Below are 18,352 nucleotides of genomic sequence, written 5' to 3'. Positions count from 1 at the left end.
CATTTTTTTTCTCCTGGCAGTCATTTCAGGAGTCTGCTAGTGTTTGTGGTGCCATCTGGGAAAACATATTCTGACAAACAGGACTAGCATAAGCAGACTGTCTCTATCCACTGAAGTTTTACTCTGCTGGGTGCCAGTAGCTATACATTTCTCATGTTAGAATTTCTTTACAGAAGCCTATAGCAAATGATGAGACAGTTGCTTTCTATTCTTCTTTAAATCCAGTTCATTGATTTCAGCACATGAAATTTACCGGGCAAACTTTTAGTGCTCTGAATCCAGTACTTGCATAATGATACTAATTAAACGAGGACCCTCCGTTGCCATTTTCATGTGCTCTGTGACAATCCAGTTTTCAGCAAGTTCATTATTTCAGGTCAGCTTATTATTACATCATTTTCAAGAACACAGAACTGCCAGGCCACATATTTTACAGACATTTTTATGCAATTAGGACACTAATTGACACAAACAAATTTTTAAGTAAGTCACAATAGTAGGGACACAGCACATTTACAACTATGACACTAAAACTCACTCTCCCTTTTTGCAGCTGGAGCTATATCTAATCCTTCTGAGGTAATAAGAAAAGCAATCTACATGATTACTTAAGCTTATCAGAAACAGATATTAGAAGCAAAGTAAATGGATTTAAACATTTAAAAAGTTCCCTGCCATAACTTCTAGAAGAACAAATGAGATATAAACCACCACCAAATATTTGAAACAAAACTGGTACTTTAGCAGCTAATCATATTTCACTTAGATCTAGAGAAAAATACTCTGATGAGCAATAGATTTCCATTGAACGGTACTGTTTCAGTAACACTGAAACTTTCTGAGGCAAGGCTTTTTTTCTAAACTATCCAACTAAAAAACCTCAATTTCCTGCTGAAAATGTTACATTGAATCACTTTGTTATTGACTGTATTTAGATAAGGCCAAACAGCATAGTAAGAAAACGAAGCCATTGAACCTCACCAAATATATTTCAACACAGTTGAAAGTGGGCACATCAGAATATTGTGCTGGAAGAGAAAAAAACCTAAGCATCACGCCTCCCACTCCAGTTACGGATAAAAAGTTCAAAGTCGCAGAAGGGGAACACTGTGCAATGGACAGCTTCTCCTCTACTCTTGTTTGCTAGTTTAGACACAAAGTATTTACATATTCTAAGCCCCCTGACCAAAAGGAGGGGGTTTGGTATACATCCCACATTGTGCTAGCATAAATGCATGCAAAAAAGTCTCTTTTGCACTACTTAAAGCATAAATTGCTTCTAAAACTACAAAGGAAGGCTAACTACAAACAAGCCTCAAACATGAGTCTTCTCCCTTAGAATATTAATAATTTTTTTCTTGCCCATTCCCGAAGTTTTGAGCAACAGAAGATGCTGACTCTCAGCACACTGGCACGCCACCACAGCGGTGTTTCAGTTCAGGAATTCAAAGTGGAAGTAGCAGAAGTTAACACATAATTTGGAAATCCAGCTGAAAAGAAATAAACGGTGATAGACCCTTTCTCTAAACAGGAATGCAATATTAGCAGTTACTGTGATGGGGTTATGCTATTTCACAAGAATAGCATCAGAGCAAACTGCTGGATACAAAACAGGCTGTGAGAAAAATGGCTTTCTAAAATGAATTCAATACATTTCTGTTTTCAAGAATAGTAAATATATGACTGAGTACCTAGTCCTCCAGCATGTGCATCGATGAGAGATGCTGCTACTGCAATCCCTTCAGGGAGACCGAGATCTTTTGCAGCTTCTGGCGTTAGACCTTTTCCAACGGGCTCTCCAGGAGACAAGACGTGGTTTCCTGGGCAGACACAAGAAAACCCAAACACCTGTCAATTTACTAAACAGAAAAACAAATCTCTATGTTATTACAAGAACTCCCTTCCTCTCCCTCAAGTTAGTGTGGTGTGTATATATAAAACAAAAAAGTGCATCAAAGAACTCTATCTGATTAAGAAGTATCTTTCATTATCTGCCTGCATATTAAATACCACCATGCCAGACCAGGCTGTCCCACAGCAATTTAAAAGTTCAAAAGTATTCCGTGTCCTATCTAGCCACAGAGAAAGATTTCACCACAAGCAATTAAATTCTGCGTGGCATCTTTCCAAGAGATATGAAATCCCAGGTTCTCGCGGTAGTTACTGACTAGGCTGCCGGCACCCACTCTGTGCCCGTGAACCAGATTCAGCTCAGCCCGTGCTCGCAACTGAAAACTGCACCTGTTGCACAACGCAGGGACCACTTTTTTTCCTTTTCCATCCTTTCCAGCAGTTTCGACTAGGAATAAGGTGGCTATAGTAACAGAAACTCTGAAAAAGAAACTGGCTTAAGCAGCAAATTCCTCCTGTTGCAGCTGTATTTCCTCACAGGCTTAAACAATACGGTTTTCATTGGCCTTATGAAGTATAATGAACATTATGGTCACCCCGACCACAAGCAATGCAACCCTTCCTTCTCAGTCCTGCCACCAGGGAGCCCGATGGCAGGTCCCGTCTGCATTTGTCTCCATTCTGATGTGTAGAAAGGAAGTAAAACATCCTCCACAACAGAGATTAATTAAGAGGAGTAGCATATCATGCAATATCAGGAATACACTAATGCCCACGAGCATAATCTTTTAGAAATACAGTTACACGACCTTACTGTTAGATGAAAAGAACGTTATGACATTAAATTCACAGGTGGAAAATGGGTCTTCAATTTATATACATATAACTTAGATCTTTGTCTTTGACATAAATGATGTTGGTTCTTCTCTTTAAGGAAGGTGCCCGCTTCCTGACGGTCGCAGTGAACGGAGCCCGTTGGGATCAGACAGCACACTCAACTTCTCGGTGTTTGTTGCTCCAAGAGTTTCTATTCTACTGACAGCCCCACGGCTGCCTCTGATATGCTAGGCTGAATCTCACGCTGGAAATTTAAAACAAGTACGTATAGCCAAAACTTCTGCACTTGACTTTGGGTTTACATTCAAATATTGGGGCCAATAACCAAACCTCCCCATTTACCTTACACAAAGGAGGCGATGACATTATACCATCTTCTCACAGGAAAAAATGTCAGTATTTTATTAATTTTTCATGTAAAGTCAAACTATTGTGCTAGCTTTTTCAAGAGGTGTCATTTTTGCATTTTTTCCCCGAGAAGTTGGAGAACAGGATGTTTTTCTTTAAGAGACCCTTTGTATTACCTTTCTGTTTTTTTTAAGACATTGGAGAATAATACCAGTAAAACCAAGTTGTCTGCTTCTCCTGACATTCAAAGACCCTGCAGGTGGAAGGAAGTTCAAAAGAGTTCATGCAGCTAAAACCGCATCTTTTTCTTCAGAATCAGATGCCTGACCCGAAAGCATACAAATATCTTGTATATACAGCATGAGATGAAATTAATCTGAAATAAAACCTCTTACCAGGCACTCAATTCCATGGTTGGCTTGTTTATGCCAATCATAATGGTCAAACATTTCAGTGTGTAGTTATTATGTGGTTAAACTCCATTTTAGAGATCAGGGCTACTATGAGACAAAATCTTTTCCTACCAGCTTCTCAATTACTGTATTTCTCGTTAATGAGTACTAAGGGAGCAATTTCAGAGACAAAGATAATCGTCTCTTCTATGGCAGGAGTAGAAAATGACCCTACAGGTTCCTTTGGTACTAGTTACGTATCAGAACGACCAGCAGCATTGCTATCCCCCGTGGGCACAAAGCATGTGAGAACGTGCAGGGATGGGTTTTCTGTGATTTGAAGATGCAGCATAATAACCTTGTATTTTAAAAACATGAATTAACAATAGAGTATGCTCCATCTGTTTTAGGAGTCAAGGTAAACCTGGACAATTATTCCACAATCTGGGAAGTGACGGCAGTCAGAAGTCACCCATGACAGGGATTGTGAAGGGGAGTCTCCGAGGTCACCCAACAGTCAGATAGCACAGAAAAGAGGTGCCAGCGAGCGAGGGCAGCAAGGAGAAGATACTGACTCTGCCCCTTTACTTCATCATCCCACCTTCAGAAATGCATGAAAGCTCTGCTACGCCCGTAGGATATGTTCATGAGGAACTCTGTGAAAGGGAAGAAGCAGGCTCTGCATGGGCACTCCTTCTGTCATCATGGAAGTTGCCTCCCCACCCACACAAGTGTGAGTAAGTAGGTGTGGAATGGGCAGAGCCTTGACTGAACTGCACGGGTAGAGACCTGGAAAGGGAATTGTGCTTCTCATGGTTTACTCTTCACTGAAAAACTAGAAAACTCAGCTAAGCATCAGTATGCTTAGAAGCTGTAGGTATAAAGCTATTAAATGATAAAATAAAAAACACAAAAAGCCACCAAAGAGGGGCCACGATTAAGAAGTAAGCGTTTGAAACAGACTGTACTCCAGTACTAGACCAGGAGAGAGTGAAGAGATTCTTACTGGAGCAAAACACGGTGGCTTAGAAGTCAAGGGACAGCTGCTATAAAAAGAAAGGTATTCCACAGCTCCACAGCAGCGATTCAGCGGCAGGTGCTGCCCCCCCTTAAATCCTACCTGTCAGGGGCAAGAAGGTGTGAGGGAGGGAGGAAGGGAAAGAGAGGCGGCGGGCAGTGAGAGTAGCACAGGAGGCTGCAGAAAAGAGGCAGTGAAAGGAGCGAGTCTTCTCAAGGCTCCTGCCAAAGTAAATGTATCGAGTCTTTTGTTTACAGTAGTCTCCTGTGCAAGTCATTTACCTTTGCTATAATGACTTCCAAAATTAGACCTAACCAAACAAACCCATAATGGCTGAAGCTGGAGAACTTTCTGTTTCACATTCATACAGCTGTTTCACTAATGCAATGCCTTCATCCACAACCTTTTCATTTTGTACGAGACAGACTATTTCTAGCTATTTTTTCCCCTATAAAGCAGCGAGTTTACAAAAGGAAAAAGCTGTCTGAATCTCTTCCTCCTCTTTTATCCTTCTTCGAAGACTGTTAGAATCTGCTATGATCAGGTTTTGTTTAAAGAATTTACGCGGTACCAAGGACCCTCTACCTTTTTAGCGGTTACCACAGCAACCAGCTATTTACCAGACGCAACACACAAGGCAGACAATACATCTTCAGTCAACTTTAGTAATCAAAATTCCCTGTGCTGGCTTACTAATATTTAACAGAACTAGGTACTTTAGGATGTAGACCTTGGTAAAAAACAAGAAAAGCAGAGCGCAGCAGGGGGCCCAGCTGACTCAACTATGACATACTCCCTGAGAGCAGCTTTTCATCTATCATGCAGAACGTGGCTGCGTTTCATAAGCACTTATATCAGGCTGTAAATACAAAAGGAAAAAAAAAAAAATCAAAAGGAGATGTCCCTTTTCTTCACTATCTTAACACAAGCAAACTTGAGCTTGGATATATCAATCCCTTGTTGCAATCTCAGCAACCTCAGAAAGAAACCCGACCAAACCCGTCTCCGTTGTACAGCCTCCCCCAAACCGGACAATCTAAATGCTTTTTAATTTGAAACACAATACACAAAACAGAGAGCCTGTTAAATAAGCGATATATAACATGAACTGAAGAAGTTATCCAGTTAAACTAAGTGGTGCTAAATAACCATCAAACAAATAGGACCCGAGTAAAAAGAAGCATCTTCCATGCAAATGGATTGCGTAATAAGCAACGGAAGGGATTTTCCCCCCTGACGCTTTGTTCATTACAAAGCTTGTAGGCAATCTCCAGTTTCTGTGTTTTATAATAATCTCCACAATAGCAAAAATCTAGGATATGCAAGTAATCTGAATAAATAATATTATAATTCTTCTCATACATAGTCCCAACCCTATAACACATATAATACATGACCAAATATCCCTCTCGATTACATACAATACTCACATTTAACTGAGATATTTATGGCTGATTGGTCTACAATTTTTAATCCAGCTCACTAGCAAAAATAGATAGTGCTAAGATCAGAAGGAAGCAGGATAATGATGCGGACTTATTAACTTTTTCTTAAGACTGGATGCATGGTGGTTGAAGGGTGTTAGAAACAGTCAGATTCGGGGCTCTCTAAACAGGGAAATACCCTCCATAAAATTTCCTAGCTGGCAGTTAAAAACTTCAGGATTTTCATTCAGGAAAACCAAAACAAATTGTGATATTATAGGCCAGCTTATTTAAAAGTGAGAAAAGCAGTTGGTTAAACAAAATCACTTTGGCTTTCTTCAGTTCAAAATCCATCTCTGTCTATGCGAGCTGCCACAGTAGCTTGAGGCAAATCTAATTTGGGTCCTTTCCATCCCACTCTCCCATACCGCTTACGCCTTTGGCTGAACTACATCTCAACTACCTAACATGTAATTACTTAAGGCAGACATATTAGGTTGCTAAATACTGGCAAAAGCAAGCAACCTATGCGCAGGCAGATCCTGATTCATTAAGCTGAGAAGGGAATTGGTCTGCAGCCCATAGGTTCCTACTTCAACAAAGCCTACTGCCTTCCTGTCCAAATGAGAGAGAGCTACTTCATGTATAAATAATAAGCTTTCCTGGGTAAAGGTCAAAAGAGAAAGAAAAAAAGCATTCTGCATCATTGGATCATTAGGCATGTACATTGTCGGACGTGACTGAGTTTTCATTACTAGATTTCAGTGAAACAGTGCAGAAGGAAAATCTCTTGTAACGCATGGGTCACTACTCGCTACGCTGGCACGCATGGGGGTATACAATACATACATTTGGACGTCTCACTAATGAACTAGATGCAGTGCATTTGCATCCAAACTCAGCTACCTGATCTCACATTTTTGCTTGTAAATTATAATTTCAATAGGCTGGTAATTTAGATTTCTGGCACTATACAGTACAACATTCCTAACAGTCTCTCTAAATACAAAGATCATCAACGTAGATGATGTGACTACTGTTGCACTTTCAGAGTTGCAGGTAATCAGACTTTGGGTTGGCACAGGACATCGCTATGGTTGTACAGGCAGTTTAGTTTGTATTAACTATGGATTCTTACTTAACAGAACGTTTTTTATTGCCGGATATTGTTTAATAACTCACATGATAGCAACTCCTCTTTGAAGAAATAATTACCCCGTTTTCAAAACTGAAAGAAATGACAGACCAAAAATAACCTGATCAGTTACTGAAAGGACGCTTTTGAATCTTTCAGCTAAGCTTCTGATACCTGCACAGTCTTATTCCCCACCACGTTCACACAGTATCCAGTTCTAATACCTGTACTGAGAAGACACTGATGCATTATAAAGGGTTCAGAAATGAGTCAGGAGAGCAATTACAAGGATCGAGAAGTATGACAGTTCACATAAGAGCTTTGGTGGAAAACCTCAAGCAGCTCAGTGTTTTCCTTTAATGTAGAAAATTTCAGTCTGTGCAGGTCAGGCACGTCGCAACAGTCTGCCCGACAGGAGTAGGAAGTTAAAGTTCAGATGAAAAATAAAGTGTGTTCTTTAATTAATTCATTAATTTTGAGAAATGACAGCAACTAACAATCAACAACCTTTAAGTCTGAAGTGGGCTCTCCATCACAGGAAATTATAAAATCCAGATTGGTTCTAAGACACACTTTAAACTACTTAAACATTAATTTTAGGGAGTCCAACAGCCTCTGACTTGGAGGAAGTCGGCAAATCGTTTGAAATAGTCCTTCTGTTTTCGTGAATCCTGACTCATAAAGCAGACATAACTGTTTTGAAAGCTATCTCAGCGTGAGGAAGAGTCAGGTAAAAAGAAGAAATGAACCAGAACTATTCTGAGAAATGCTTTTTTTCCCTTTTCTTTCTTTTTTTAGAGCTGTATAAAAAATAAGAAAGGAGTATAATATTTGAGAAGTTTAAATATTAAACAATCACAACTGGCTCAAAGTCTGCTTGAAACTTCTCCTATGACTTTTAAAAACATAAATTCAAAGAAAAAGCTCTTAGTTTTCATACTAGAAAGGAAGAGAAAGTTCACAAGTCCACAACGTTGCCAGAGTAGAAGAAAATATGATTCCCCAGCCAGACAGAGCCTGAAACCAGAACTCTAGAAGTTGACAGTGGGGAATTTTTTTATTATTATTTTTTGAAAGCTCTATGCTCTTGCTATGAGTTGTCTAAGCTATGATGGAGCCTGAGGATGAAAGAGCGCCACGCAGTACTCTTCACTTCTTGCAGCAGAGAGGAGGGAGAAGTGGAAAGGTACCATCTGCCAAAAGGATTCAACCTGATGATAAGCAGTGTGAATGATGGTTCCTTTCCTTACAGTGGAAGAGGAATGGAAAATGTCACCCAGGAAACACTGTGAAGAAACCTGAGCTACCCAAGTTTAGCTCAGCCTATTAAAGAACAGTTACTGGAAAGAGGAGGAATATCTCAGGCTGGAGAAATTGGCCGCCAGGACACTCCTGAAATTCAAGAAAGGGAAAAGCAAAGTTCTGCACATGAGGTGGAAGGCCCCCAGGCACCAGGACAAGCACATGAGGTGGAAGGTCCCCAGGCACCAGGACAAGCACATGAGGTGGAAGGCCCCCAGGCACCAGGACAAGCTGGGGGACGACTGTCTGGAAAGCAGCTTGGCAGGAAAGGACCGTGAGATCCGGTGGACACCACATTGAACATGAGCCAGTGATGTGCCCTTGCAGCGCAGATGGCCAACAGCCTCCTGGGCTGCGTTAGGCAGAGTGCCACCAGCAGGCCAAGGGAAGTGAGCCTTGCTCCCCGCTCAGGAGAACACATCTGGAGTGTTGTATTTTATACTGGGCTCCCCAGTATAGAAGGACAGGACATACTGGAGCAAGTTGAGAGAAGAACACAAAAGATGACTGAGGCATGTCGTACCAGAAGAGACTGAGAGACCCGAGACTTTAAGAGCAGCAAAGAGACGGCCTAGGGGGACAACAGGGGGCATTTATCAACTTGCACATAAATATCTGATGGGTGGAAGTAAAGATGACGGAGCAAGACTTTTCTCGGTAGCACCCAGTGAGAGTACATGTGGCAACACACACAAACTGAAATACAGGAAATTACATCTAAACAAAAGAAAAAATGTTTTTATTGAGGTGAAAGTTGGTCAAGACACTGCAGCAGGTCGCCCAGGCAGATTTTGGAGTCTCCATCCTTGGAAATTCTCAAAACTCAACTGGACACAGCCCTGAGCAACCTGCTGTAGGCGACCCTGCTTTGAGCGGGGGGAGCTGGACTAGATAATTTCCAGAGGTCCCTCCTAACCTCAACCATTCGTGTGATTCAGTGATCGCAAGATGGAAAAAACATAAAATAAAATAGAAATCACAGGAACGTGTAGCTTTTCTGAGAAAAATTCTTTCTAACTTCTTACTGCTGAATCATTTATTATGAAATAATGCCTCAAGCTTTGAGGAAGGAGACACCCTAAAACCTCTTCGCACTGTGCCAGTTTCAGCTCCTTTACAGTTGCTACAGCTTTTGGACAGACTGAAATGACAGGAAGCCAGAAAAATGTAAGCATATTTGGAACACTCTCCAAATTGTAAGTTCCATGGATTTTGACAGCATGTAAGTGTAAATATCCCCTGATTCATCCTTTTAATTTTGTTTGAAATTGTAATATCTTGTAATTTACTGGGGATAGCAAAAGACCAAAAAGACAGATAGAGGGACCCCATACTTAAGAGAATCCTTTTATTTATATTTCTCTACCATTTGCAATGTATGGTGTTTAAAGCTCATTGTTACAATCAAGCTTTATGAAGTACTGGCAGACAAGCTGAACTGAAAAAAAAATTAATCATCCCTTTCTCTCAGCCTTCAAGGAAATCCCTCATATACTCTGGAGCATCTGGCATCAAAGGCCTTGGAAGAGAGAGAAAACTGGCAGAACTAATGGACTGACCACTCCCTTCACAGCTGCTGTAGCATAAGTTAATATTGACTGTATTCGCCCACCCTGGACCGAATCTTCCATTTTCAGCCTAAATGTAAATAAATGTGTAGAACTTCCAAGTCTTAAAACTGACTACTTCTGACAAAATACAGAACCTAAGCAGACTCTATTTAAGTGCAACAAGGGAGATACACAATACCATTATCTTCATTAGTTTTGTATGTGGAAGTAGACACCGGCAGATGCAAGAACATACCCATTCATATAATAACATCTTCATGAACAAACAGCCTGCTGTTTTGTCACTTGTTTGGATGCCTAAAGGAACACCAGAGACCCAGCAGGTACCATCAAGAGAGCCACAGCTATCTTGTCAAAGTCCCAAATCATATACACTTTTCTTTATTACCAATTTATGAATAAGTACTACAAATAAAAGAGCATTAGAAAAGAACATGCAGTCTTAAAATTCTACAGATCCTTCTTTTCAGGGCAGTCAAAAATGGCATACACAAGTGCCAAGGTACAGAAAAACATCAAGCTTCCAGTCTCCAAAGTCCTGGAACGAAGGGAAGAGTTACAAACAAGAGATTGCAAAGTGCTAGGGTTGTACACTGGGTACAGAGTGCTGGAACAAGGACGGTGACACTATTGTACTGATATATGGGAGTAAAGGCCACTAACCATAAACGCACTTTAGAGTCAACTCAAATCCTTCATAACTGAAAACACAGTGCCAAAATGTAAGAACGAAATTAATAAAAAAACAAAACAGAAGAAATCCTACTGGAGATGGATTGAGGCAATCTGTGGAAAATGGGAAGCATTCTTCTTTAAGGTGGGTAAAAGATCCAGAGTGGGATTTAAGTAAAGAGATGTCTAAGGACCAGAGGGTCTCCTTCCTTACACTACCATCACCTGCAAAGTCAAAACCAAACATGAAAGAATTCTACTAGCCTTATGCTAAAGCAAATTAAGCAAATCTACAGTTTTAGAGTTATGAAACAGAGAGAGAAGTGCTGCTTGAAGACAGGCATAAAACTCGGATCTCCATATTATCCACTCATATGAAAGTTTAAGGGAAAAAAAATCCAAACAATTTTAAGAAAGAGTTTATCATTTTCTGAACGGGATTGTTGAAGATGGTTGTCTACAAAACCCTATCTGCTGATATCACAATCTGACCATGCAAGAGTTATTTTCATTAGCATATTAATTTCAAGCACTCAAAGTTTAAGGCAAGCACTGAATTTCCGTAAAACTTGTGAGATTTAAACAATCCAAATACTTTTCTCAGTTTTGCCTCAGATGTTCATAAAGATCCCATACGCATGAGCTATGTATTTATTCTCTTTTGAGGACGTGGCTGTAAATTCCTAGTCAGGAAAAGCTGGGAAGCGGTTTTATGAAATCCTCATCATATCGAAGGGCTGTATTTCCAAGTACGAAGCTTGCTTTTCAAAAAAATACTTCATTAAAATCAATGTGCTGCTCTATCACAGATGAAAATGTCCCTTTACAAAAGCTAACATTTTAGCCTTCAACACACGATCTACAAGAAAAAGAAAACCTATTCTGCAATATCTGCAATGCTCTCTCAGATAAAGGCGCCATCTTCGACCAAAAAAAGACCTGGCGTAAAATATTACCATTCAATAAAAAATCATTATTTGGTCCCTTAAGTAGCCCCTGAAGTAGAGAGCTGTGGTGAAAATTTATCAGGCATTTTCCTCCAAATGGAATATACGCTTCAGTACCCTAAGAGGTCTATAGTACATGAAATTTTAACGAAATTGTTAATGTCTTTCTAGGTTTTATAATACCACAAAGAGATACTCATCATATGCTTTCACCACAGCAGAAAAATGCTAATGCCTGTAGTACACAACACTTTCATAGTGGTTTTGAATACAAGCCATCTTCTACTCTCTTGGTGGGCAAATTAATGGGATCAATAAATTTTGTAGTATCTCCAGATAACACTTTTTACCTTCACAAACGTGATCAGTAAATTCATGATGTACAGAAGGGACCACAAACAACTTATCATGTGGATTCCCTGAAAGATTAGTCTGCTCTGAGAAATGTAAAATGTCAAAGGCCTGGGAATTTTCATAAGTGAACCCACACCCTGATGTGGGAAAGGTTTGTGGAAGATCCTAAAGGTCAGACGTGAGGGTCTCCCTTATCAACAAGGTCATATGTTAAGTTAAACCGAAACTAAGAGAAGCGTACTACCTGGAACCACAAGCACCACTCTGGTGACAGTAAATATATTTTTAAAGGGCAAGACATTTTAAAAGTTATGTTTAAAAGTGTATTTATCAGAATAAAGAAATATATACATTAAAGAAGTTGTCCTCAGGTAATTTCCATAAATATTTCCAGTGTCACGAAAGTTAAAGCTATTTCAAAAAAAAAGTCTAGTCATAACTATTCATCTACAGTTCCCTCTGATTGGAAACAATTATGATTTCACTAGAGATTAAAAAAACCCACAGAGCTTTTCTGCCTATTTTAAACTGGTAAACTATGTATTTACTTTTATTACAGTAAGAAAGTGTTGCTAATTTTATCTTGTGACATTTTGCTTTTTTAGAAAGAAATGATGAATCAGAGCCTGCTAATCTTTTAGGAGAAATACGTGAGAAAATTACTGCTATCTCTCTTTATAAGGGGAAAGTGCAGGCATTAAAATACATCCTTGTATTTGAGCTAAACAAACCTTGAGCAGACATACAGGGACTCGGACAAGCTTGAGAAAAGAAAAGGAAATTCCACTAGAATTACTTCAGACTTGTTAGGGTTTTGGTTTTGTTTTCATTTTAGGAGAAGTTTTTGACCATGTACAACCTCCCCGTAACCTACTCCTACCTAGGTTATCTGGCAATTTGGAGTTTCTTAATCTGCAAGCCAGCTGAATCTACTGCTTCAAATTCTTTTCTGTCAGCCGTAGCACACTATGATGTGCCTCCTGGAAGCACACACTCTGACTGTTTGTCCATACGAGTTACTTAAACAAATTGCCTTCCTTTTGTATAATGCGCTAAAGTTAACGGCAGCTGAGACTGTTCACTTACGGGACAGCACCCTGAAGCAACGTTATAAATATAGCCTGAGCTGAGTTTGTGCAAGGTGTGATCCTGTGTTCGCTGTGCTCAGTGTAGCATTTGTGGGTTCCTGGGAGGAAGTCTACGCAGTGACGGTGCCTCACCACCAATGCCGACACCTTGGGAGTTGGTAGGAACGAGTCTTCCACTATACAAGACCACTCCAGCGGCAGTTTGACCAGTGATGCTCAAGTGACTGAATGGCATTTTCCCGGTAGGTGGATCTACACTGTCCTGATTAATTTAAATTAAGTAAATGTCATGGTTTAGGACAGTAAAGTAAAGCTGAGCTTATTCAGAGCGCTCTCCCCAAGTTCAACAACACCAAACACTCATTAAAACAAGCAAACCCCCCAAACTTTCATTGGAACAACGTTTCCCATTTTCCCATGTAAAGGACACTGATAAGATTAGGGGTGGCAGAAAGCAAAGCACATCCACAGCTCACAACAAAGACCTCAGCATTGTTGAGCAGCTTCTGGACTGGGACTGAGTTGCTTTGTTTTGGTGTCTTTTTGTCTCCTTCTGAAGCTAAACCCTTCCAAGAGACTCCAACAGGCGTAGTTTAGAGATAAACTCAAAGGAATGAAGGAGTAGTTGCTACCTGTTTCCACATTTGTATAGAGAGCTCCTTACTCCCTCTTCATAGGCACACGAATGAAGGTCACTGTCCTGCTTTTTTTGTGATTTTATCAGACAGCTAATTATAATGCATGTAACACCTTCCTTTTTTAAAAAAGCAAGGTCAGACAAATGGTCATGGAAATAAGCATATATTCTCCCTAAGGCCAGGTTTCAGCATTAGTATGCAAAACAAAAAGTGTCTTATATTTTGGATACACCTCAGGTAATCAGCCCAAGAATCTGAAAATCAAAGGATTTCTCAAGGTGAGTATAAGTATGTGCTCTTCAGAAGATTCAAGTTCTAGCTTACAGCTTGGTGCAATTCTGAAGGTCAGATTCTGCTTCTCCAATTCCAGCCCAGACTCACACAGGTATTCTATGGTTCGTTTCTTGAAAATCAACGCAATTGCCCAGGGAAGTAGACACTTATCCCCGTAACTCAGGAAAACATTTTTGTCTTGCAAGAAACGCCTATCAACAGAAGCTAATATGCTGATTTATTTTGTAAACATTGTCTTTTAACAAAAATGCAAGCCTGATATTGGAAATCCATGATTTTTGTCTTGCTAAATGTTGAGCCATATATAGATTAGTTTTATGAGGCTTCCATCACAACAAAAGGCTCTTTTTATTAATGGCTACTTTATCATCTAAAACATGTATGTTTAGTTACTTAAAATGGCAAATTGCTTTGCACTGTCCTTGAAGTGCATTGCATAAATATTGTATTAAAGCCTTAGCTTACACTTCATAAATAATTTATTTTTAAAATACTCTTCCATGAAACCACCAGCTGCCGAGATGTTCAATTTTCTGGTAAAAACATGTATTTATTGCAAGTCTTATTTTAACTTGTTGAAGATTTGCTAAAAGCCACATGTGATAGATGTTGTAAGAACTGTACTCAAACTAAACCCTCAGGAAGCTAAAAGCCTAATACTCCTAGTAGGTTTTATACCTTTGCATAAGCAGTTTCACTTGCAGCGGGAAAAGCTGAAATCTATTCAACGAAGCTTTCAAGTACAATTTTCTGATAACATGAAAATGACTTATAGTATATTTTGCGATGATGAGAGAAGTTTATAGATTTCACTACATTTCATTTCACTACAGTCCTCCCTATGCCATTTCCATTTCATGCTGCTGCATTTAAACTGCTGCACAAACTTGTTCAAAGTGCTAGACATTAAAAAAAAAAAAATCAAAGGAAATTTCAGATAATTAACTTTGATGAATGAGCATATTTTAATTCATGTCTGGTAATATTCTTGTTAATGACATGTCTGCTTAGGACATCCATTAAAAGTCCATTAACTTAACAGGGAAAGTCTAATAAAGTTATCCTGGAAATTTTCTGGTATATTAACATTATGGACTTTTAATGAATATCTGCTGTAGGAATTGCTATTAGCAAGGCTACCATTCTAATTAAACTTAGGCTCTAAGAGAGTGAAAAAAACAGTATGAAGATAATAACAAGCAGAAGTAGCACTTTTTTTAAAAAATTAAGGGAGATTGGTACAGGTCGCAAAACACGCTATCAGTAACAGGTATAAATTATTACATTGTGACCAGCCATCCAATACACTTGTATCAGCTGCTTCCTTCAGGTAATCAACAGCTGAGGCTCCCAGTCACCGCTCTATCGCTGAGGCTGAGCCGTACGGAAAGGCTAGCTACGCGTTTCAGAGATAGAAAGCATAAAATTTAAACAGTTTTTGATGACAACGCCAAGTAAAAAGTGTACTTAGGAAAGGCATCCAGCCTTGTTATCAACCTATCTGAAGCTTCAAGTCCTGCTACAATTCTGCTGACATTCACAACAATACAGCAAAACATCTTTTTATATGTATAGATCTTTTATATATATATGTATAAATCTTTTATATATACATGTATATAACTTTTTAATGTATAGGTATAAAACAAAACAACCCCCAGATATACCTATTTTTTCATACTTATCCTTCACCAAATCTTCCAAACCAATCATTTTCCAGAAACTGTCATCCCAACCTCCATCTGAAGTGTACGTCCACTTGCACACTACTGTACAGAGGGACCTAGAAAAGAGACAATATAGGCACGGTATCAGGCAAATGAACACATTTGGTTTTAAACTTGTGACTACAAAAAATTGGGGCAAAATGATCTCTTCATTCACTGGTCAAAAATTCCAAGCATAATGCTAACATGAAAAAAAAATGGTTACTCTTTAGAGCACACATCTTGAGATACCTTAAAAGGACCTTATGTTTAAGATTCTTTGCTGAAACAACTCCTGGTCTGGCCACTTCTTTGCATAAATCACTCAAATAACAGGCCATGCATATGCCTAGAAGACAGCATAGCATGAGCACAACTGCTCTTTAGTGAGCTGCTCAGAGAGAGATTCCTGCTTTTCCAGGCTCTACCTAAACAGCAATGTTTTGCACACAGTATATCCTTAGAAAAACTTTCTATTACTTATGTTCGAGCTGAATTACAATTTACAAGAGATTACGGATGCACTGGTAATGAGGTTAAATGGCACTGCTTTAATACCTGCAGGTACAAAATGTCTTTATCAGGCGAATGTGTACAAGCAAAATAGCATCCAACTAACAGAGCTTCTGCACAGCATGTGTTCAAGTACCACTATCATTAGGTCTGTATTTCAGCAGAAGCCGATGACAATTCAGTGACATGCTGAAACAGCATTAGCCGTAACGCAGCTGAGTGCAATATTAAGTTCTTGTTTCAAGTCTCATTCCTGATTAGCTGACGCTGAACTTCACTGTGACAGTACAGCATCACAAGGGCAGAGTGCAGGAGCAGAATATGGGCAAAAGACAAGAGAACTTGCAGCAATGTCTATCATAGACTATCACAGAATGTTTTTCTCCTAAAATAATCCATATCCCCAACCCCTAATTCCCACCCAAAATACAAACAACGTTACTGAACATTTAGTAGCACACAGACTGCTTTCTGTCTGAACACTCAGAAGATCAAAAGATCAGTATTTAATTGTTCTTGAAAAGTCAATAAACTAGAAGGTATAAAAAATGCTAAATACTACTGAAAATTTCAGCTGCCTGCAGGCTTGGGAATACTACTGTACCATCGAGCGCAAGACGTCTCAGGTGCATCTCAGGGAAACACATCATAACTGTCCTCAAAGAGAAACCCCTTTAAAAGATGGATTTTCTTTGATGTCTTACAAGACAGCTTATTTGTGACTGATTTTTAGCTAAGATGTGCTTTCAAAGATATTTTCTTTTGATTAGGATGTTACAATTTGAACATGTATCTTCAAAGCAAACTGAATTTGACTGAAGCGTTTGACTTTTTCTTGCAGTTTCGCCTAAGTAAAATACAAACAAAATTACTGTCTACAAAATAATATTTTTTGAGTTAAAGTAAACCCTCCCTTTCATCCAAGTGAACTACCTAGGGACCTAAATAAGGAGAATTAAACTAAAAGTCTTATTATTGTATTACATATTACTTACATTACCATAATGCCTAGGAAAACTAGCTTTGCACAACGACCCCACCATCTACAATACTGAAGAAGGAAGACTGCTTCCTTCAGGAAACTTAAAAATAAGGCAGCAAACCAGCTGACAGTGAGGTGTCCCAAAGAATGTCACGCGTATCAGCACCTACAACCCATACCTATAAAACACAATCAAACCCAACTAGATACTCAAAGTTCTAAGTATTCGGGCAAAGGGAGAGACAAAACTTCACATAAAATACTTGCTGCCAGTACAGAGCCCATTGCGCGTTTCCTACCTAGGCAAAGCGGAGCTTCTATTTACAACTGTAAAGTACAGTTGCAGCAAAAGGCACGCAGTACATAATAAAGGCTCTGGTCTTTTTGAAAGACAGGCTACTACGGGAATGGATTCTGCTACTTTCAAGCTTGACGAACATCCTTGTCACAGCTTCCCATTCATTTATATAGAAATACCCCACAAAGAAAGCAACAGTGAGTGGCTCTCCTCCGTTAAAATGCAGTACCAGAAACTAGCAAAGGAAGCAGCAAACAGAACAAGAGAAGCTATTTTTATTTACTATCTACAAATCAAAGCAAAGGCTTCTAGACACTGATACTGTACACATAATAAAGCCAAATAAGAACAGGAAGAGCCTTTCCACGCAGCTGGAAAACTAACTGGAACGCAGATTCACCATGTTTTGGGGGTTTACAACGAGAACCAAGGATGTACAATTGAGGTCAGGATTCTCACAGGGTGGGACAGCTAAAGGCACTGTTCTCAGTGTGCATCCTCTTATGGGACACCGAGCAGAAGATGAGATGATTATGTGGACTCCCTGTACTCCCATTTTCTCATCCAGGACAGAAATGTGTATTTTAAATGCATCACATTTCACTTCATTCTGTTCTTTTGGAATGACCAGGTTCTTACAACCAGAGGACTGGTGATGTTCATTCCAATCCCGCTGTTTATAAAGGTGCATTGTTTGCTTTTTGCAATGAGAGAATTGATTAACATTACACATTTGGGTGAAAAAAGAAATAGAGATAACTATTTATATCCTTATAAATACTGTAGAGACTATTTCAGGGTTAGTCTTCAAACAGTTTTGACATACACCCCCCTTTTTTTCTTAACAGTTTAAGAATAAATCAGACAATTACAATTCAGTGTCTGGTTTGAAAACAGAAAAGCACATGACCTGTAACTACAGCAATGACAATGTTGATGTAAGAAATTCCAATTTCCAAGGATTTAAAAGCCAGACACAGAA

General features: G+C 39.3%; 1 protein-coding gene across 3 annotated transcripts in view; it reads right to left on the bottom strand.

The window, feature by feature from the left end:
- The window catches only part of FGGY (FGGY carbohydrate kinase domain containing), a 150,780-nt gene that overhangs the window by 75,502 nt on the left and 56,926 nt on the right, over positions 1–18,352 (bottom strand). For all 3 annotated transcript variants that reach the window (XM_082484122.1, XM_082484124.1, XM_082484123.1), the window contains exons 6-7: positions 15,539–15,654; positions 1,692–1,820 (exon numbers count right to left, since the gene is read on the bottom strand). In XM_082484122.1, coding sequence (XP_082340248.1) covers positions 1,692–1,820; positions 15,539–15,654 — 245 coding nt within the window. The remainder of the gene's footprint in view (positions 1–1,691; positions 1,821–15,538; positions 15,655–18,352) is intronic.

The sequence above is a fragment of the Vanellus vanellus genome (assembly GCF_965231255.1).
Source record: "Vanellus vanellus genome assembly, chromosome: 5".
In the NCBI taxonomy this organism is placed as follows: domain Eukaryota; kingdom Metazoa; phylum Chordata; class Aves; order Charadriiformes; family Charadriidae; genus Vanellus; species Vanellus vanellus.
Note: the sequence above shows the minus strand (reverse complement) of the source record. Positions and strands in the feature narration are given on the sequence as shown.